The 23104-nt window shown below is 29.4% G+C and overlaps 3 protein-coding genes across 6 annotated transcripts in view; 1 reads left to right on the top strand and 2 right to left on the bottom strand.

Moving 5' to 3' along the window:
• Positions 1-3452: 3452 nt before the first annotated feature.
• LOC119676681 (pickpocket protein 28) lies at positions 3453-7348 on the bottom strand. Its single transcript, XM_038087936.1, is given in 11 exon segments — positions 3453-3622; positions 3834-3921; positions 3955-4223; positions 4624-4828; positions 4904-5053; positions 5797-5911; positions 5995-6122; positions 6299-6488; positions 6697-6750; positions 6808-7011; positions 7107-7348. Coding segments are annotated over 11 exon segments (1815 nt in total).
• A 2253-nt stretch (positions 7349-9601) lies between these two features.
• LOC119676680 (sodium channel protein Nach-like) lies at positions 9602-13874 on the bottom strand. Its single transcript, XM_038087935.1, has 7 exons — positions 13639-13874; positions 13130-13336; positions 11149-11338; positions 10952-11085; positions 10575-10845; positions 10292-10505; positions 9602-9768 (listed from the first exon to the last, which is right to left on the bottom strand). The coding sequence occupies exons 1-7, from the start codon at positions 13872-13874 to the stop codon at positions 9602-9604; spliced, it is 1419 nt and encodes a 472-aa protein (XP_037943863.1).
• Positions 13875-19465: 5591 nt separating this feature from the next.
• LOC119680116 (bestrophin-2-like) overlaps positions 19466-23104 on the top strand; it is a 28956-nt gene continuing 25317 nt past the window's right edge. For all 4 annotated transcript variants that reach the window (XM_038092792.1, XM_038092791.1, XM_038092788.1 and 1 more), the window contains exon 1: positions 19466-19503. The gene's annotated coding sequence lies outside the window, so the exon portion shown is untranslated. The remainder of the gene's footprint in view (positions 19504-23104) is intronic.

The raw sequence follows: 23104 nt of genomic DNA, 5'->3' as shown, positions 1-23104 counted from the left end.
TGAACTCATCTCTTATACATTTTTATAGTATTTTTATTTTGGCATCCTCCTATACATTATCTGCGAGCATAACCGTATTTCATGCCGTTGAGTAGCGACTTATAAATCATTCAATATTGAATTTAACACAAAAATTATTATCTGTTACATTTTGACTACTGCAGCAATAAATTATGTTATTTAGCTCGGCGTATCCAACAGATACAACAACAGGTTCTATGTGCCTTTGTAAACTGCAAAAGTCTGCGTTCTGCGTTCTGCTTGAGAGCCACAGTAATTTGAAGATGAACGAACAACTGCAAATACTCGTAATTATTATGGTATCAATTTAAAAGTGATAAAAACAAATAATTACACTTAACAACAAAATTATCAGCTTAAGGTGGATTTCTGCACCAAAAACGCAATTGCCGAGTATCTTAAGTATTGAGATACATTTCAATAAAAAAAAGTTAAGTGGAAACAACGTAACTCTACGTAATCAGTTCAAGACTGGGTGGGCTGAAAAAGTGTTTTTCATAAAATTTTTATAATAAACAATTTCGATCCAAGTCATTGACCTATTCAAAGTGTTATTATATCAATTAACTTGAATTTTATACCAAAAATCTAATAAATTTTAAGTATTCAGGCTATTCAAAATTAAGTTCAACACTATTATTAGGTAGTAAATCTGAAGCCAGAAGTTATGGAAACATTTCTACTGCAGATAAGTAATTATATTTAGAGCCAACATCTCGTACGAGAAATGATATATAAATTATAAAACAACATAAATACATGAAATTTAATTACTAAACATTTAAATATTTTCTACACAATTCTTTTATTAATTCCGGTATACAGTCAAACGTTAAAGTAAATAACAATACTTTGTTAAAGTACAAAGCAAGATTATTTACTTAATACTGTAAATTGCACCATAAAAGCAGCCGAGTTCTACATAAATTACACAATTTAACATTCAGTTAACTTTGAAATTTATCATTTAAAAGTTGCTTGTAACTCACTTAAGCCCATTTACACTTTTACGACTTTTGGAGCAAATATGCTGAAAGTATCTTTGAGATACAGCTCACCCACGCGCCCCATTACAAGTTAATAACGTTGCTTGCGCATAATTAAGTTCATAATAATTCATCATAGAAATTTGTAAATAAATAAATGTTTCTCCTTACCTCACTTTTTACCAACCTAAGCCCAAAGAACATGAAATATAGAACTTTAACGAACGAAGCAACAATCTTACACAGATACTTTTACCTAGTATAGAAATAAATATTGTGCTATTTTTGATGCATCTCTTTTGTATTTAAAATTTAATTTAATATTTTTGGAATTTGCATACAACAAAAGCACTAAAGATACGCAAAGTAAATTTAAAAATTTTTAATGGTCAATTTTCAAAATTTAATTATGCATTACTTTTCTGCACTCTGAGGCTACAATGGAAAGATAAATTTAAAAACAGTATGCTTTTCCAGAGTCAAAGCACCTTTCTGCTATATTTCATAACAATTTTCTCCACCTTGGACTTATTTATAAAATTTCATACTTTTGTATCTTCTAGATACATCAATCACAAAATGCTTTACTTTTGTCTAGTGGGCTTTACGCATAAAAATGCCATAAACTTCATAATTTGCTGCTGAAGGTTCAACTTAAGTTAAGAGTAAAGAAAATTCGTTATCCTTTGAAGTTTGTTAGTTGTTAATGGATAAGTCACAATTCAGTATTCCCCAAAAAAAATTAATTTACTTATTAATAAATTACCATGGTTTTATTATGAATTCTTTAGATAACATAGATCTTCTTTGTTTGCTTATATAAAAAATAAAAAAAATTTTTAAATGATTAGCTTTAATAACGAGTTATCGGGATTCCGAGATTACTACACCTTTTACACTTACCAAATTCAATTTAATACTACGTTTAATATTTTCCCAACTTGATCATAACACCGATCATAGTTTTCTGCTACGTCTTCTTTCTTTAATAAATATCTTTAAACAAATTTTTCCTTAGAGCATTGTCTATCATCCTCACAGGCCGACCACTCACTGGGTGCTAATATGGTAAAGTGTGTTCAAAACTCCTACAGATGATTATTTATTTGGCGCCTGCAGTCGTCACGAACTCATGGAGAACGAAAGATCTTTCAAAGAATATTTTGTCTCAAACACATCATACAGATGTGACTTCTGTCATACAGAAGTACAAATAGTATGAATGATATATGGTATATAGCGTAAATTTGATCAGTCGATAGAGAGATAGAGCTCTTTTGCCTAATGAGCCCATGATAGCAATCATTCTATGTCTGATTTCTAGAACATCGTTGTTGTTGTTTTTGATGGTGCCAATTTAGTTGAAATTTTTGACAACTACGAAAATACACCACCTTTCTACTAGTAGTCGAACTTGAACTTGATGAAGTTATTAGTTTTGCTTTGATTTAAAAAATCTATAATTATGTTGAAGCTATTTGCACTTCAGCACTTTTACTCTGTTTTAACTCGAGGTATTTTCTAAACCCCTCTTTACGCCTTGACTAGATTATTGTTTATCACTTCATCAGACTAAGCAATAATTGACCGCAGATCTGCATACTTCCCCGAGGAGCCTGTAACCATTCTGATATTTGATATATTTATCATATATTTTATATATGATATATATAATATGTTAGGTAAGGTTATACCGGCGATACCAAGGGGATCCACTTAAGCCCATAGGCCCATTGTGCTGCCGTATTATTAAAAACCCAAGGGCTAAAACCATGTAGAACCTTTGACAAAGCTTATGATGCTATTTAAAGAAAGGTCTCGAAGTTCGCAAAGATGCTCAAAAAAGAAGGGCCCACCTTCTTACCAACTATTAACAAACGCTTAAGTTAATTAAGTAAAAAGTACCTACCACTTCACTTAATTAAAATTAACACTATTTTTTTTTTCTCTTTCAAGTTATTTCTGTATTTCATTTATTTGGTGCTGTTAGCTAGAACTTTGTCTTGTGTTTAAATTGATGTTTGTCTATTTGGGATGTGTTAACTGTATGCATGTGAAGTAAAGAAATATACTTCGTTATTGATATGAATTCAATCTATTTGAGCATTTAATATGCAATATGATATTTTCAATGAAATAATAAAATATTTTATTAATTGGTTTGTGAAAATTTTCGATTCTATAATTAAATAATTAATTTCTTGGTATGTAGTTCATTGTATTACTCTTCAATTAATTTATATTCTAGTTTTTTGCTGAAATCTAATAAACATTTTATTAAATGCATAATTAAATAAAATCATTTGTGCAAAATGCTGATATTTGTGCTTAAGATAAACAATTTTCGTGAAATATTAATTTTTAAATTAAACAATTTCAATTATTTGCAAATATACGTAATTCAATTAATAAATGTATTTCAATGTAATCATCCTTGTTTTACTTTTATGGCAAAATAATCAATGGTGGCTCCTTTGGTTTGATTCTCCGTTTTCGTTCAAATATTATTTCGTTTTTGAAGGCGATGTACAGTTGTTTGCCAAAAAAGAAGAGCACTTCACACATGCCAATTATGGAGAAACCCGTCATAATGCCACAGATGTTACCGACTACACCTGCAAAATTTATATAACAAAATGTGATATTAAGAATAATGCTGATAATATGGGAATCTTGTACTCGTACATAAGAAAATTGTGCGTATAAAATTTTATTTTATTTAATCTTCCAAAAAAAAAGTACTTAAAAATAAATATAAAATTTATAAATTGCATACATGTGCAGATATCGACCTAAGTACCACTTACTACTTTTTTGTTCACTTACTCAGTACTTCATACCAAGAGTCCTTAAGTATCCGATTATAGTATGGAATATGTGAAACAGCAAAGTAGACATTTAGTGTGGCCAAGTCCTTTGTACTAACACTCACATTTGACCTAGAAACATTTTCAATTGAAGCAAAACAAATAGTTTGAAGTTGTGAAGTACTTACAACTGATCAATTGAAAAAAAAAATAGATAAATTTAATGGATTCAATGGAACTTACTTTAAAATTGTAGTTTGGTAATGCGTTATGGGTAAATCAGATAAACGTATTTTATACGTTGTTTCAGTACATGAGGGCAAGCAATTAGAACAATATAATCCATCTTCCATTTCCCGTTCCAGACCAGGCACAATCTTCCGCATGGTAATTGCATTGAGCCATTTAACTTAAACCATAAATTATTAATTAATTCACTTTAAATACTTTTGAAATTAAAAATATTTAGACTTTTATTATTTTATGCTCTTCTGTTCTTGTACTTTATTTGGATACACATAATTATTATTATTACTATTATTATTATTTATTACTATATTTTTTATTTTTTAATATTTTTAATTCACTTCTTTGATTTTTTAGTGCTTTTAGCTGGCGCTTTAACTTTAGTTCACATTCACTATTTATCATATTCTGTGTGGATGAAGTGAAGCGGTTTGTTTTATAATTAACATAAATTTAATTTAGTAGTGCAATTCATATAGAATATAAAATTTTCAATGAATAACTTAATTAATATAATATATAATCTTACGAATTTTCAATATATATTTTTTTTCTTAACTTACAATCGTATCGTTTCAAGCATGGTTGATGTTGTAATGTGCAATAAACTGTGCTGGCCCTTACATCAAGAAACCTTTCCGGTATACTATAGAGTAAGCACTTGCATAAAATCAAAATACTCCTTACACGGCACTTAGTCATACATTTGTTGAAGGTGTAACCTCTACCGAACATGTGTGGCAACTCATCCGCAAAGAGGCAATTGCGCTTAAGTATTTTGAATGTTTTTTTTTTATTTAAATGTTAAGAATTAATATTTAATAATTTTATTTACAAACTCACTGCACTTGGACTTAAAATTCGAGCTTCATCCACAGTTGATAAAACATGTGGATATATTTGTATAAATGAATTAACACCTGGTAGTATTAACTGCTCTCTGACACCACCAGATGAAGCATCAGGATAATTACGTGCAGAGTATATTGAAACCTATTATAAAAATTAAAGTTAATATTTAAATCAATAGATCAAAAACAGTTCGACATGTTTGTGTACAAATCTAGTCATGTTCGAAAGACCATTTTCGAATAGATCAAATAATTTAGAAGGAAATCTAAAATATTCTGTTTTGCTTCTCAAAATCAAGTAATCAGAATCAATTAAAATTTAAAGAACCCGCTTTAAATCATCTTTGAAAATGATTATTGATTAGTACTACATTTTTTTAAGGACCTATGGTGCTTCTCCTCCTGAAAGTGTGTTTGAAGATATATTTCGAAATAAAAAAAGTACACATGGGTGTGTCCTATATGTACTCTATGTGCGTATTTAATATGCATTTGTACACTTAAATTTAGTGTGATTCCGATTTAACAGGCATTCCAAATTGACAATAGATTATAGCAGAGTTAGGTATTTTGGACAACATCTTCCTTTAAGCTATAGGTCCATATACCTTACTTCCGGAGATAATGAGATTGTGTAAAATTTTTACAGTATCATCACTGACAAAAACTATAGACACTTTCTGGAGCTAACCTGTGTATGCAGGCTTTACATTGATAATATGAATCACGTATGCCTCTACGTATTATAAAAATTTCGAACTATGAAAAACAATATTCTAAAAAACTAAGCTATAGCGAAGTGAAAAAAATAGATATATTTACTAAAATCCGTTATGAATACTTCCAATTCAGGAAATTAAAATCGTGCCCAAAAATATTACTTACCAAAAATCCTGGTTTTGATATCTGATAAAAATCTGAAGTGGATGCATTTAAGACCACTGTTAAACCATTCATCACTCCAAATAGGCGAGTCGAATAATCGCGCTCCACAGAATATCTTTTTAAATTTAAAAGTTATAATAAAATAAATTTATGTATTTAAAAAATATGTATTTAAAAATAAATAATAATAACACGCACTTGCCATAGGTATTGAATCCACAGCAAAATCCTCGAGGTGTTAATGTTTCTACAAATTCACTAGAACAATTTATAACTTTACCACCTAAGCGACATTCCAGCAAAATACTTTCACATGAGGGAGCAAGCTGATATATAAACATTATTAAAAATTATATCAACAAAATTTATAAAATTTAATAAAACTTATATTTTTGATTTATAAAAATGATTAAAGAAATCGTAGTTAGGAAAAGATTCATAGTTATCGATATGAATACGTATTTTCCAAGGGGGACTCTCATATTCAGTTGTACATACTTACCATTCTCATACGTTTTTTTGTGTTGAAAAATATTTCATACTCGTCAGTATCGAATAAATCCAAATAATTTTGGAACGTCATTAACGAATCACGTTCGAAAAAATAATTCACATAAAAGGAATTATACATAAGTAATTGTATGAAATCATAAAAGAATTTGATACCACGCATTTCGGGATCCTTTTCATTTCTAAAAAAATAATTAGGAATAATATTAAAACAAATAAAAACAAAAACAAAATATATTAAATTTTTTGATTATCCATTTATTTTCATATAAGGGGTGTTCACTATTATGAGTAACGAGCTCGGTAACATAGTAAAATTATAATATGACAATAACAAAGACCATTTTAAGCACATGTATGTTAAGTGTACTGTACACTTTATAATGTTACCCTATCACTCGACTATTGAGATCGTGAATACCCCTATGTACAATAGTATTATGCCTTTAATTTTTGATTAAAAATGTTTAAATTTAAGAATTTAAAATAATTTCTACTTACAATTCAACAGCATAACGCATGGCGGAAGTATTCGAAATGCGATTTAAAGGACAAATAGCTAAGGCTGGAAAGGCAACCTTACGTATGGGGTAGCGTTCATTTTCCACTGTTGTACTCAGTAAACGTTCGGTATTAAATTGTACGTTCCACAAGAATATCAGTAAAAATATTAGAGCAGTAAAATGAAAAACGAACCAGAGAAGCCTTTAGGCAAATATTATTTAGAACGAAAAAAATTTTTTTTTCAAAACAATTAATAGTAAATTTATTTGCAGTTAAGCAACAAAACTGTAACTTACTTTTCTTGACTGCTCCGACCTCGTTCAACTAATTTTCCATAACAATGAAATGAAAGATTTTGCAAAAAATCTTTAAAAGCTTCGGCAAAACTAATTTTTTGCCTTTTATTTTGCAACGACACCGGAAGCCACCATGACGATCGTCCCACAGCCAGTGCGACATCCGCTGTTCTAGCTGCCATTCCTGTGCCAGTATTTGTTGCATGCTGCATCGCTTTGTGCGTTGCAGGAAATGCTGGCATATTTGTCAAACAAACCAGAGGCAAGAAGCAGAGCAATAAATTTCAACTGTTGCAGCAAAAACTGTTTTTTGGCTTTTTATACCAAACTCAATCAATCAAATGTGGGCGGTTTTATTAAGGATACATGAGGATACATAAGGATACATGAGGATACAAGCAAGTACACCGCATATGGGAAACAACACTAAACTTGAATTTATTTTTATTGCAGCTAAATTGTTGGTGATTGTGTTTGGCTAATTACTGTGCATGTACTTTTTATTGCCACATTTAAGCTGCCATACGATTTCTCTAGACAAATTGAAAATAATAAATCCGCAGACGATTCAAGTTAATTACTAACAATTGAAATGAAATTGCTTGAAACGCAGTTATGCGGTGACTAAGCGCATTAATCAACACTCAAAATAAACTGAATCCAAGAACCTTAACTGATATATAGCAGTATACCAAAAAAAAAAAAAAAAATAACACAATAGACATGGCCTTATGGGACCTAAAAAGTGGACTTATAATGATACCATTTAAAAGAATTTAAATCAATTTCAAATTTAAATTTGAAAAATTTAATTTAAGAGAATTAACTTTAAGACATTTATCAATAGGGTCACCTATATATTGAATCGGGAACTCACTGGTCGTTTTGTACCGAATATGATGTTTCATAAGATATATCCGATAGCTATTAGAAGAAGAGAAAACTTATGACAGGTCTGCAGCTTTATAAGATAGAAAATTTTCTGACTATACCATTTTTTGAAACACATGTAGTTGGTCTAGGTACAAAAAGGCTCTTAACTCAATTTTATTGGTGGACCTACCAATTAATAAAAATAAAGTAATTTTTATTAAAAATATATATATATATATATATATATATATACACGTACAAAAAAAAAAAAGAAATAAAGAAAAGTGATGATGCGGTGTAGACAGTGGCCACAAACAGGAAAGCAGCGAAGCAGACAGGGTGTTATCGGGACTACGTGGAACGTTCTTGGTAATATCTCATATTTTTATATTTAACACTACATAACACTACATTTAACATTACATATGACTACAATGTTTATGTCAGTAATTGATTCATTTGTTATAGTACAAAGTACCACAGCTGTTTAATTTGGTCGCACTCTTAGTAGGAAAAATGTTGTATTAGAATGGATATCTATTTATTTGAAAGAGTTTCAATACTTCAATACTATTTATTAATAATTTAATAAGCAAAATATAACCAAAAAGAGTATGATAAGTATTTGACAATACTCGAAACAGCTGTGCCCTGCCAAATTTGAAGCTTAGAGACAACGCTTTATATTAGAACGAAATCATAAACCAACTGTAGAATAATTGAATTAATTAATTATATTTTTATTTTTAATTGTAAAATTTTAATACTATTCTGTTTGTAGAGACATTATTTGTTGCATGATTTATTATTAATAAATAACAAAATTTCGTTGTTTTATTTCATTACTTTTTAAAATATTCTTCTATTAAAATAATTTTTCCTATTGAGAAACATGGTTTCTTTCATCAGAATTGACTGTAAATATCAAATTATATTTATTTTAATTAATGCAGTTGGATGTTTGAAGAAAATATCTTTATTCTATTAAAATTAACTTACACCTTGCCTTTAAATATCTGAGAGATGCTCAAATAATTTTAAATAATTATTGATTATATATCAATAAACTAATTTATTGTAGAAACCTTTTTTTATACTTCATTGATGCTCCGACTGAATAGTTGAAACCAAAATATATACTATTTATATTAATTTTTATTAAATTTAAGAAAACTGTTGATAATGGAAGAATATACTTTTAAATATATGAAACATTTATGGACATATATATAATTTTGTTGGATCCAAATTGTCCGCATCGTTTTTAGGTACACGTTGATCTTGAAAAAAATTTTTTAAGCCCATAATTAAATATTTTCCAATAAAGAAGAATGTTTCAAAAATAGCTATCACTGAAAAACCTAAAAAAATTGATAAAATATTTCCAACTGTGCCTATAAAGAAACAAAGTTAGATATATTCAAATTTTATTATTAAAACAAACTTACTAAAATTCTCATACCAAGTATTACCAATAACTCGTCTATAATATTTTGCATAGGGTTTTTCAAAATAAACATTTAATACAGATATATTTTTAGTATCATTTAAATTACTTATATTAGCTTGCCTGAAAATATAAAGTATGTCATATAATATTAAAACTTGGACAAAAAAATATTTTACTCTAGTTCCACTTGATATCTTTCAATTGGTAGAGACATCAACGAAACTTGGTATTGTACATCATAACAGGATGGTTCACATTGCGGACAGTAGAGTGCTTCTTCTGCTTCACGTTCAAGTCCTGGTATTGTTTCACGTTTTGTCAATACGTTACGCCACTTAACTAAAAATAAAATAGTTTTATTTTTTTATTTAAATATCAAAACTGATATTTAATGAATTTTTGAAAAGCAAGTATAATATGGGTTTCTGTTTTTCCCACCCTCTTCTTATATCAGCCCCCTCTTTATTCTACTTTTTTTATAAATTTTTGCCATTAAAAATATTTTATGATACTCCAGTGTTTGTTTTCAGCAAAATGTAGTCTACTAGATATTTTTTGTTCTTTTGTCATTTAAAATATTGAGATTGAACATGCTAGGCACCTATTTTTTAAAGGATCCTTAATAGCTACAGAACCTCTCCTTAAAGAGCATTTTAAAGTATTTTCAATTAATTCAGACGATTAAGCCCCTGGAGTTTTGCATGGTAACAAATAAGTGGATTCTATAAATCGGATATATAACGTAACCTAACAGAACTTTGATAACTTAATATTGCTATATTTATTCTATTAAACTAGAATATATTTTTACTAGTGTAAATTCATACATCACTAACACACTTTCTCTATTTAAGAAACTTACAATTATAACGTCGCAAGCAGGAAACATGTATCAAATTGCAATAGACCACACCATCTATACGATCCACTAAGTCCAAAGGCATATAAAATGGTAGACAGCGGCAGAGAGCTATAATACTATTTATACGACAACGGGATATACAATTTGCAAAACTGTAAGCATCTCTCAAGATTATTTCCGAATTGGTTGCTTCATCGTTGAATGCACATTTCCTCTAAAAAAATAATAAATTCTTTCTTAATCCATTATAGTAACTATAACTTCTTTAAATATTAAGACTTACAGTTTTAGGACTATAAGAACGTAAGGCGTCATCGGCATCAAAAAGTCGTGCATTAATTGATAAAAAAGATTCACTATTATGTGTTGGGAATACTAATTGAGTACTTCCAGACGATATATCCGCATAGTCATTTGGTCTATGCAGCATTACAATATAGCCATCAATATCTAGTATTGCACCGAACGTTTCCCTATCGACGGTATTGTTGAGAACAACAGTCAAGCCAGTATCAGGACTAGCAAATCGAGTTGTATAATTTCGTTGCTTATAACTGTGAGATTTAAAAAAAACTATACAGTTTTAATTGAATTATAAACATATAGATGGCTGTATGTATATCAATATCTATATGTATATTGTTTATAGTAAAAACTTACGAGTCATTTAGATTGAATGTGCAACACGGTCCGAACATGGTTAAACTCTCTTCAAAGGCAACTTTACTGAAACATTCAATATTTTTCTCCGCCAATTTGCATTCCAATATGAAATTTTTACAGGCTGGTGCTAACTGAAATGAAGGTAAACCTAAATTAATGACTATATTATTTTATGTAATTTTTAAGAATCTTACCATTCTCATAAATCTTCGGGTATCATAAAAAGCATCATTATTCCATGCATCATGAGTATCCAAGAAAGCTTGAAAGTTGGTTAAAGCTTCAGTGTTAATTGTTTCTCCATGTTTAACGTAGAGATTGTTTAATAGTTGAATACTTTCCAAAAAATAAACTACAGAACGATTCGATGGATCACTTTTATGTCTAAAAAAAATGTAAAGAATTACTTTCAGTTTAAAAAAAGTTTTGTGCTCCAAAACTTAAAATTCAACCTACAAACCCATAAGCAACTTTTTTTAATTTTTTTAAAGTGGTCTCAATATTTTATTAAGTGTCCGGTAACCTACAAACAACGTATAAGTTAAGATAGTCCCTTTACTAAAGTAGAAAACAAAATACGGTCTGAAACGATGTATAACATGGATAATACTATTCCAGACTTAAAATCTGGAGTATTTTCGAAAAGCTGCGAGCTACTAGTCAACCAAATGTAACCAAACTATTCATACATCTGTACTCTACTGTACACTATAAACATTTTTGAAACAAACCACGCCAAACGCTTCAGCTGACCTAAAAACTTCGAAAAAGACTTCGAAAACATGAGAGTAATTGAAAACCCAATTTATAGGTATTCTATGCTTTTCATGATATGAGAAAAAAGTTGTCTAAAATGAAGTATGGTAAGTATCTCTGCTATTGTTAATTGCATTTATGCAGAAATTCTCAAGAACACCGACCTACGCTCAAAGACATCATAATCAAAATTTCTGTCTGACATCATGAGAAATTATCGATACTTAGCCGCTTTGGACCATAACTGAGGGCCAATGAGCGTCAGCGGGTTTACATCTACTTACACAAAGTGAGCTAAAGAGGGTCATTAAAGAGGATTAGCGGATTTGATCTACTTAAACGCAACCAATCTGCTGATTTTGTGATCAGCTACCTAGCAGTATGTATTAAATTACTTTAGCATTTGATACTTCACTGAATCGAAGTTTCAATTCAATGAAACCTCACAAACTCCAAAGATTTAGATGAACCTATAGCTGCAGGGATCAAGTTTCGCTACTGACTTATTATATAGATAATGGGTTCCAAATAAAATAAAAAACTGTCGGACTTTCGTTGAGCTAATTGCAGCCTATTTCACATTCTAGAAAAAAGGTACTAGCTACAAAAATCTATAAACTTCTGGAGCAGAAAAAAGTCACATGGGCTGCTATAGTTATATAGAATGCTAGGTCATTCACATTATTGAATTTTTTACTAAAAAGTCAGAGTCAAAATAACAATGTTTTTGTGTCACAGAATACACTCGCAAATATAATTGACAAAAGAGTTGATGTAGGAATATTGGGTAACAATTCTCCCGCAAATTTTTGTATGGTAACACAGTACCAATCTGCACGTACCACCCCAAGGAACCTAAAGAAAAAAATTGGTTGAATCAGATTTCAAATTCCGGAGCCATTATACAGTAGCACCATGGACCAATAGGTCTAAGTGGAACGCCGGTATAACCTGCCCTAACCTAAATTCCGTATACTTTTTATAAACAATGTATATAATTTATTTATATCATTGTAGCTACATGAACAGTTGCATTCCAAACCAAACCAAACTGTTTAGTAAAATTGAATCTATCAGTTATCTGAACGACATTATGTACCATATTTATAAATAGAATAATCTCATGCATTGAAAAAATTCGCTGAATGTTTAAAATCTCATCACAAGATGTTCATATAAAAACCCATTTTAATATATATACCTATGTACTTATCTATAAATATATATGATATATATTTATATATCGTATGCCAATATATATACAAATATCATCAATCAAACTGTATCCTTCAACGCACAAATGTGAATATAAATTTTAAATGAAGAACAGCTCCAAAGCACACGGTATGAACATCAACTTAAACAAGGAGCAGCAAATAAGTGCATAGATAGAAACAAGGATACTCGAATCATACTCACAATTGATTTGCATATGTCATAGCCTCTTGTTGGGAAATTCTATTGTTGGAGCAAATGGAGACAGCCGGAAATGGCACATTTTCGACTGCATAAAGTGGATCGTGTAAATTGATAGCGAAGTATTGAGCTACGAATTGCTCCCAGGTAAGCAGAAGCACTGTCAGCAAAGCAAACAAGGTTGTCGCATGCACCGCCAGCCAAATTAATCTGCAAATACAATAAGGAAAGATGATGAAAAAAAAGGTTAAAATAAGCAAACAGGGGAAAAACAGAAAAACAGAAAACAGAAAAACAGAAAAAATGGCATAAATGCAGTTCAGATTAAATTGACAAGATGTTGCTTGATGTTGCAGCTGATGTGTGCAACTCCACACACAGGAGTTGCATAAAAAAACAAACCCAAATGAAAAAATGTGTAAAAACGAAAGGATTCACATTATTTTTTCCGCACTTATTTGATATAAAAATGCACATTCACCGATGGGCACAAATGCAATTCACAAACTTACTTCTCCCAAACGCTGTGCTGTGTTATTATCAAATTTGCATAGCCGTGCAAGGATATGTTGCGAAATAAATCTGCCAAATCATGACACAAGGATGCATGTTCAGATTGCTTACGTTGACTCTGTTGCTTGTGCCGAATGCCTCGCATCCATGTTTCTGTGGGATTCTTAATCCACCAGACAGCGTTGGATGTTGATTTAATATCAACTACTGTTGCGCGAAATTTTAACGACGACATGTATGATTTACGAAGATAACTGTGTGCTTAAGGATAACAGACGTGATGGATACTTCAGCACAGGTGTGTATTCCTCCGTGCTGTAGTGCACTAATGCGAACGATTGATTGGCAGCAGTGAGCAGTAGTCCTGTCTCTGATACTGTTTACGAATGGTGACGACAAGTACAAGTTGGTGCTAATATTTGGGACACAATGGGCGGTTTCCATGTTCATTAATATTTGCCTTGCAGTATGTGTCCTTATATGCAGTCAAAGGGTTGAAGTACTAAGTAGTAATCTTCTATGGTTCCTTGTGAGCGAAACTTAAACGCAATAAATGTTTGAATGGCGTTGTTAGTGTGAAAGTAAGTTCATGTCTACGATTAAATCTATAATTATATGTTTGGGGAAGTCACTAATTATAGAATATTCATTCATATGTATAAGTGGTATAACCTTTAAGAGTATTTAAAATGCGTCATATTTAGGTTAGAATTTTATGAATGAAAAAGTTTTTATTGCTTTGATAGTAAATAAAAGTAAGATTAAATAAAACTGTGAAAATAATGTTGAAAAAGTTAATAAAATTTTGAAAAACACTAATTGACTACATTTATTATTTAAAGAAGAAGAATAAAGTAAAGAAAAAAAGACTTTTTAAAAATAGATATTTTTAGTGAGGCCATCTATTGACAGTTTTATGACTAGATAAATGAAAATGAAATTATTGCGTCTGAAGTGAAAATCTTATTTCTTTCTACGCTAAAAGTTAAGCGAGTCTCAATAAATTCTGAACGCATCTAATCTGTAATCTACCAGATAGATTCTTAAAGTCTGATCTGTTTAGTAAAAGAATCTTAATTGATAATCCATTTTCCGCGAATAAGAATTTTTAAATATTTTTTAAAAGTCCCAATAAATTCCAAACGCACTCTATATATGTTCAACCAGAAAGACTCTTAAAGTCTAACCTGTTTAGTAAAAGTATCTTAATTGATAATCCATTTTCTGCGAACAAGAATTTTTAAATATTTTTTTAAGAGTACCAATAAATTCCGAACGTACTTTATCTATATCCAACCAGTTAGATTCTTTAAGTCTTACCCACTTACCAAAATTAACTTACCTGAGATTCCATTTTCTCCGATAAGAAATCGTTTTCTTTGACGTGTAATACACTATTAACTAAATTTCTTCTTCTTCCAGATGCATTTTTTCCAAAAAGTGAAAGTTGGACGGTATCAAACTAAGTAAATATAGGTAGGTAGTGATTAACTTCTCCTACACCTTCGAATTTTTTACTTTTATTAAAGGGTCCCATTAAATTCCATACACACTCTATGTATATCCAACTAGAAAAGTCTTTAAGTCTACCCTGTTAAGCGAAAGTATCTTACTTGATATTCCGTTTACTGTGATGAGAAATCATTTTACTTGACATTGTAGAATGTTACCAGGCTTTCCTTTTCTTGATGACTTTATTTGAGTGGTTTTTTTACAAGTCCACAAAAAGGTTTAATCTGGTTACATATAAGGAACTGAGGTATCGCTTAAGAAAGTGTGGACTCTCGGAAATTGATGTCTGCCATTTTTATGAAATGGACAACGACTTAAAGCACACTCTTGTAAATTTTCTCGGAAAACTGACGACGATATTACACACTCCCCTACAGCGTTAGATGTGTACTCATAATTACAAAGGATTAAACTCACTCTCTTAAAAGTTCTAATGAAATATTTTTAACTTTTTTTTTTTTTGTAAATAACATATTTTAAATGGAAATTTTTTTTTAATATTATTTTTTATATTTTAAATATAAATGTTGTGGTTTTCCTTATATTCCAGAACATCTCTTTATTGACTCATAACTCATGAACTCACAAACGTATTCTCCTTTTTATCTCAATTTATTTCAATTATTCAAGTTAGGCCATTAACTGAGTGTCCTTCCTAAAGGTTCTCATTATTTTTTTAAATGAAGTGGTTTTCGGAGACATAAGCCCAACAGGTCCAAAAATTTTCACCCATTGTACTTAAAGGCATAAATTAAAAGTAATAAAAGAAATGAAGAAGTGTTGGGCAAGAAAGCCAAGAAAGGCAAGGAAATATCTGCAGGAAATTATAATAAAAGTAATTCACAGCAGGTGTCTTTAATTCTCGTTTCCGTTTCCGTTTTTGTTTCATTTATCATAACATTTTTTATGACAATCTACGAAAATTTTCTTTCTATTTTTAATGCTCCTTTTTGTACTTCATCGCTTTTTTGTGAGCCGAGGCATAATTGAAGGGAAACGACGACCTTTCTTTTTTCAATGAAAACGTTTTTCTTCTCTTATTATTTTCTTCTGCATTTTAAGGAGTAATAATTGCCGTGCATGGCGCTGTAATTACAACCGAAAGCCTATTAAAAAGCTGAAAAATTTAATAAAATAAACACGAAAGAAATGAAAAAAATAAAAAAATAAACAAATAAAATGCTGAAAATTTGTATTTAATGAAAACTGTAAACTGTAAAAACAGGGCAGAACAAAAGATATGAAATATTTAAGACTCAAGTTCAAGGATCAAATGCAAAAGAGAAACAGGATTGTTTTCTTTTTGTGTTTCCCCAAAAGGAAATGAGACCATAAATGCATAAGTGTAAAATGGAATAATTACAGGAAATTTTTAAAAAGGCACATTAAAGCGTTTTAAATAATTCAATTAATGTGCAAATTGTTTTACATTAACGAAGGAATGTAGGAGGGGAATGAGGAGGTGGACTCTAAAGTAAGGCTATGACGCAGGGATGGCATTTAGAGAATATTACTAGATATTTTACTGATCACTTTAAACGACTTCAAATCATGATTTATACATTAAAGAACATACATTTTATGATATATACATTTAAGGGATTAAGATAATCGCATAAGGACTACAATCGTGGTGTAATTTAGCATATAAAATCTGCAAAGATTAATTGCTAATGTATCAGAATTGTTATATAACAGTAAATATAATAAGTAGAAACGTAACTCAATCAACTTTTAATAATATATAAAGCTGTATTTCATAATTGAAATTTTAATACTTCAAATTCGGGTACCAGATACTTCCCGACATAGTAAAGACAAAGTGCCATGGAATTGTTGTTGTTACAGCTGCTGTAGCCCTTCGTCTGTTCATGCCAATAAGAGAATACAATACACAGAAAGCTATCGATTTCATATTCACTAAGTCATATCTTGGAAAGTTGAGTAGGAATTGTGCTAAATAAAATAGGGTGGAATGCAGCAAATAAGGACGAGATTAAGCACAAGATGATAAAGTAACTCTGTTATCAACTTAGTGAGATTCGATTATATTTTTTTTTACTTTTTTTACTTTTTTTATGAACTTCCAACCACTGCTTAAATGCATAATTTTTTTTAAAATTTATCAATCTAAAAACATCCTCTGAGAAAATAATACTGAAGTGTGTCAAGGAGTCAGTGACTTTTGATCTTTCTTACCAATCTTGCTCAGAATGCTATATCGATTGTGTTAACTGCGAACTGACTGTAGAAAATTGTTAAGTTTTAAGAAAAGCATCATCCTTTAAAGTGAGTGAAATTCGAATCTTTCAATTTTAATGAAAATAATTTTTTTTATGTACAAAAACCATCACAGAAATTAAAAACAAGTTAATAAATATATTGAGAAATCCATCATCCGTCAACTGTGGTCGTACAGTTGACGTAGAACGTTCCAAACGCCCTATTTTAAGTATATTGAATACATAAAAGGAGATTTAGTTGAAATAACTGAATATGTTCATCACTCTTGGCTAATCGGATCTTAAAAATGTGCTAAGTTGTAGAGATTATAATTAAATTGTTGTAATTGCTAAAATTGTTGTAGATAAAATTAACTCACACTGAGTTCCACAGATAGCCCACTGTTCCTTCGCAATCAAAATTTTATGGAAAAACAAAGTAGCTATTCTACTGCTTAATCGACTTAGAACAATACTTTTTATATAAACTGCTTCATTGTTTTTAGAGGTTTGTGTCTCGAATAGATTTTTTATTTTAAACCAATTTTACCGGTTTTTAAATTCATGTAGTAAAATATAGATTAACACAGGAAATAATTTATATTGATTTTCAATTAGAACCAATGTATTCAGAAAATTATTTATGCGGCATAAAGTCTTCTTTATAAATTAAGTGAGGAAATTAGTAGTTAACTAAGAAATTAAATTAGTAATTTTTATTTTATTCGGTTTCATCATACAACTTTATACGTTCAAAACTACTGTTTTACCGATTATTAAATTTGGTTGTTGTATTTGCTACACTATTTGCTTGGAGTTTTGTCTCTACTTAGTATTTACAAGTACCACAATGTACTAAAAATACGGTAGATGTATTAGCTCATAAGGTTCTTACAAACGTAGCGCTAAAAGTTTTTAAAATTTTTATATCAATTTAAAAATTACTGAAGTTGGAATGAATATATGCCAATAGTTTTCAACATCTGAGAGAGCATCTGAGAGAGCATAACATCCCTGCCGAAATTTGAAAATGCTACACAAACTTTACGCATATCTTTTATTTTAAGTAAAATTTGTGTTGATGTATGAATCAGCGGTTTTGCTTTGAATTAAAATTTTTGTATTGTTTATTTGCCCGGCACTGGTGTTCTTACCATATTTACGCAAAGCTGTTCCATGGAAATCTGTGTAAAGAGTAAAATTTGTCACTTTATTTGTCTTACGCTCTCAGTTTGTACTTTACTTGCGCTTTACTACAAGTAACTCGTGGAACAGACTTATTTTTTTTTGCTAAATTTGATATTTTCCCTCTCCCATAATATAAATTTTTTTGCTAAAATACTCCTACTCATATTACAGGATTACATATTGCACTACACATATATTATTGTAGTGGTAATATGTAGTTACTTGTGGTGGTTACAACTTTTTTGCATTAAATGGATTTTTTCATTTACTACTGGGTCACGCTCAGTTAAATTTTACAAGCCAGGAACTCTTTGTTTGAATCTTCTCATCAATGTTTGTTTCTAATGAGTTACCAAGTCAACACAAATCACAAAAATACAAAAACAATATTCAAATTAAGTTTACATTTTAAGTTATGATATATTTATAATATAAACATTAAAGCAAACGCATTAATTTTGTTTAAATTACAAGCAGTAGAATTAACCTTAACTCTCTATGGTGAGTACACTTAATATTATTTTGTGTAATTGCTGTGTTATGATTCAGACCACAACCAAAATTGTGTTGTGCTGCTCTTCTTTATATTTGCAAATTTCTATTCTCCTGAATAGTTTGGTTCTGTTGCCGATTGAGTGTGGTTGCTGTCGGTTTTGCGTTTGATTTCGTTAGACGCATTGAGTGTGTGTGTGTGCCTTTGTTTTGAAAAAATTATGGTGAAGAACTAAAATTTACTTGAAAATAATAATAAAAAAAAAATATATAAATTATGCCGGTAATAAAAATATAAAAAAAATAAGTTCATGAGCTTAATGTGTTTATATTATGTTTATGTATGGAAAAATTTATTTATTGGAAGTGAAACAAAGTGTATTTTTGAATAATTAAAATAAATTAAAAGTGTTGTTGTTGTTATTATTCTTTTAAGAGCAGCAGCTGAAGGTAGTTACAACTTTGTGCAACTGCAGAAATTCTGCATTTGCTGATTCAGTTTTTTCTTTTTCGTTTTTGGTTTTGTGTTTTGTTTGTATTTGTTTTTGTTTTTTTTTTTGCTTGCATGCATAGAATTATTGTTTTTATTGTAATTAGAAACACAGTGGTTAATCAAGTTGGTAAATACGTAATACGTTTGCACTGCTTCTTACTTTCAAAACATTGCTGTTGTTATTGTAGTTGTAAACAAAAACAAAAAACACGTTTTTTTTTGTTATTGGTGGGAGCTTTATGAGTTGTTATTGTTTGGAATATGATTCAAAACTTCCTCCATTCGTGTTGTTTATTTTATTTTTTTTTTTTGGTTCATGTGAGGGAATTAAATCGATTTTGAAGAATAAAATTAATTCCAAAGTTGTTAAATCACAATATATTTTTTTATTTGATTTAAATAAACATTAATTTTAATTGGCTATAAATTGTGATTTTTTTTTGAAATCAATTAAATTTATATAACAAATGTAGAATAAGTATTATATTAAGTATTCAATTTCATTTACCAGAACCTTTTGCATATATACAAAACCTTTTGAAAAGTGTTATCCACCACGTAATTGGAACTTTTTTGTCACTTTTTGGTTACTCGACTCCTCTCTAGTGGCGACAGCCACTCTGTTGCAAATATATTTTTAAAATTGCTGCATAAGTCAATAAACGTCGACGACCGCCACAGCTCCTCCTCAAACTGCAAATTGTCCCCAATAAAAATTGAGTTCACTTTCCCGCGTATTTTTCCACTTAGTTTTTAGTTCTGTAAATTATATATTTAAATTAATTCGTGGAATTTAGAATTGAATGCAAAGATACACCCTACTTATCAGTAAATGTGCGGTCAATTAAGTTCTTATTGGATTTGCGCATTTTACAATGTTTTTCCGCTCATTGATGACGTTTGCTTGCGAATTTTAATGTTGCCAGTAGCGTTCCAACCACTTATGAGGGACTATAGCAAAAACTTAAAAAAATATAATTGATATAATATTAACTAAATGTCTATATAAATGTATAGATTTATTTTAAATAATTAATTTATACATAATTAAATGTGTTTTATAGTTTTATAACATATAGCTTGCTCTCTTTCTCTCTCTCTCTCACTCTCACTCAGCCTAAATAAGGATTATATATGGGATATAGTTTTCTTTGAGATTGATAGATTCAATTCAATGTATCTCTAACTTTTGCACCCTTTTTGTAAAACGATTTAAATTGGCTTCAAAATATTCTTCAGTTTTCTAAAAATTTGACATTCCTTCGCAATATAGTCTTCTTCAAGACTAATACTTTCTTTCCAACATTCGTCTAATTGATCAATCTCTTTTCTATTGAACGACTTGTCATTGACTTCAAAATAATTTTCAGTTTCAACAATTACTTAATTATAAAATCCAAATTTCTTTTCTTGGACATTTATTTTATGTCTGCCCACAGTTAGTAGAATCCAGAACAGGAATATATACTTGGTAGAAAACCATTCATAATGCAATTTATGCAATTTTTCCATTGGATTTGGTGTGAAAAACTAGTTTTTTGTAGGCATAAATCACATTGAAACACACCAATATATATAATGTTCATTTTTCATATTTTCGTTAGATTATCCTTTAATACAATACAATAGATATTCCACCATTTTGGAGATCAAAACCTTATTAGCTGACATTCACATATTTTTGTTGGTTTGGCTGGTTTTAACCACTTACTATACTATTAGCTCAACTAATTGTTTCTGGAATATATTAATGGATTCACATTTTATGCCTTCTGATACACTGCATAAAAACAATAATATTTATTATATTTATTTATTAGACCAAGTGCGGTAACTATTTCTAAAACACCTTTCTAACAAACAAATGTTTGTGCAAACTCGTGTTTATACTTAATTCTAATATCTTTAGTATCAGCTATATCCCTCCATTCTGGTTTAGGTTCAATCAAAATAATATCTGGTTTTTTTTAATGTTCCCTCAAACAATTATCGAATGCGAATGTTTATTAATTATTTTTAACAAAGCAAGCCTATCAAGTCATATACTTTAGTCAAAGCAAAGTAGATACATATATTTTAATAGTAAAAAACTAGTTGCGAGTGCATTTCTGAAATGTTATCCTTCACTCTTATAAGATGTTCAAGCTAAAGTTAAAAACTTGATAGAAAATATCATATTTTATAATAAATAAACATTCAATAACATTTATTTAATAATTCCATTTAATTTAAATTTATTTTTAAAATGAATAAATGAAGTTTAGGACGAAATGAATAGGGTTTTTCACGCTCTCGATATATTTACTCGAAATGTTCTTTATTATTGCAGCTTTTCACTAAAATTACTGTCTTAGATAAACCTAAATTTGTAGGTACTAATCCTCTTGATCTCAGCTCTCTCCCCTAAGTAGTGGAATAAAGTTTTCGCAATGCCCTCCGGTGGAAATTTTCTCCATTTATTCCTAAAGGATGGTTTTAATGCGTTGTTAGTATATTACTGAAGATTCTGAATTCCCCTAATGTAATTAGTGTTATAGACAACTTATAATACTAGGTGTATTATATATAAAATAATTAGATGGTACTAAAATTTTATACATAACATTATATAAATTCAGTAAAATTATTAAATATAAAAATTTGTTTGTGCATTTCGTGCATGAAATTAATTAGTTGTATATAGAATGTACAAAATAAAATTATAAGCTTATATATAAATTATACGCTTTTTAGTTTTAAATATTCGAAACGGATTTTAATCTGTTGCTTTGTTATGTTCTAGAGAACGTTACCAGTAGAGATTATTAAGTCAACTGCTCGATGTCAAATTAAACTTAAGAAAAAATCCTAATAAATGTAAAATTTATAATTATTTGCATCAGCCATAGATCTAAAGTTTGCTATATAATGGATTGAGGAAATTAAAACGATCCTTGTATAGTAACAAATTATTTTGATTAATCAATGACAGCGATCTGTGTTACTTGTCTTTTGAAGAATTACGTTTCAATAGGTCAAACATGTTATTTAGGTTACCGTAGACTTTTGAACAACCACTTTATAGTGGTATACTGAAGTGTAGCATACTGAAGATTAATAAACAAACACTTCCCACAAAACCCTTTATTCAATTAGTAAACATCATAAATGAATAACACTTATTATTATTGTGACCATAAAAATGTAACAATACCCACCATAAAACTACACTTCTCTATAATGGAACTGTATTCAATTCAAAACAATTAAGTATTTTACTGCATTTGCAGATACTCGTATCTTTATCTACACAATTCTCATTAAAAACTCTTTATTATATCGATGTTTTGCAACATATCTACATATGTTTTCTTATCACTTTTCTATTAAATTCCTATTCATATTTGATGTATACATATTTTTTTTAATTAATATTAATTTTTTATATTTCCGCTTTTGAATATAAACAAATCATTTAAAAAATTGGGATATTACTTAACACTTGTTAAATGCAATTTTATCGTCTTAAAAATGACGATTAAAATATTTCAAGTACAAAAAATTGCAATTTAAACACAT

This window comes from Teleopsis dalmanni, chromosome 2 (assembly GCF_002237135.1).
Source record: "Teleopsis dalmanni isolate 2A chromosome 2, ASM223713v2, whole genome shotgun sequence".
Taxonomy (NCBI): domain Eukaryota; kingdom Metazoa; phylum Arthropoda; class Insecta; order Diptera; family Diopsidae; genus Teleopsis; species Teleopsis dalmanni.
This window is presented reverse-complemented; position numbering and strand designations above follow the sequence as displayed.

Bases quoted from the DNA above. Each gene is read 5' to 3' on its own strand.
- LOC119676680 (XM_038087935.1), bottom strand. From the start codon at position 13,874: ATGTCGTCGTTAAAATTTCGCGCAACAGTAGTTGATATTAAATCAACA. The intron at 13,337-13,638 runs GTAAGTTTGTGA...TTGTATTTGCAG, and splicing joins CAGCACAGCGTTTGGGAGAA to ATTAATTTGGCTGGCGGTGC. The intron at 11,339-13,129 runs GTGAGTATGATT...CATTTTTTTTAG, and splicing joins ATGACATATGCAAATCAATT to ACATAAAAGTGATCCATCGA.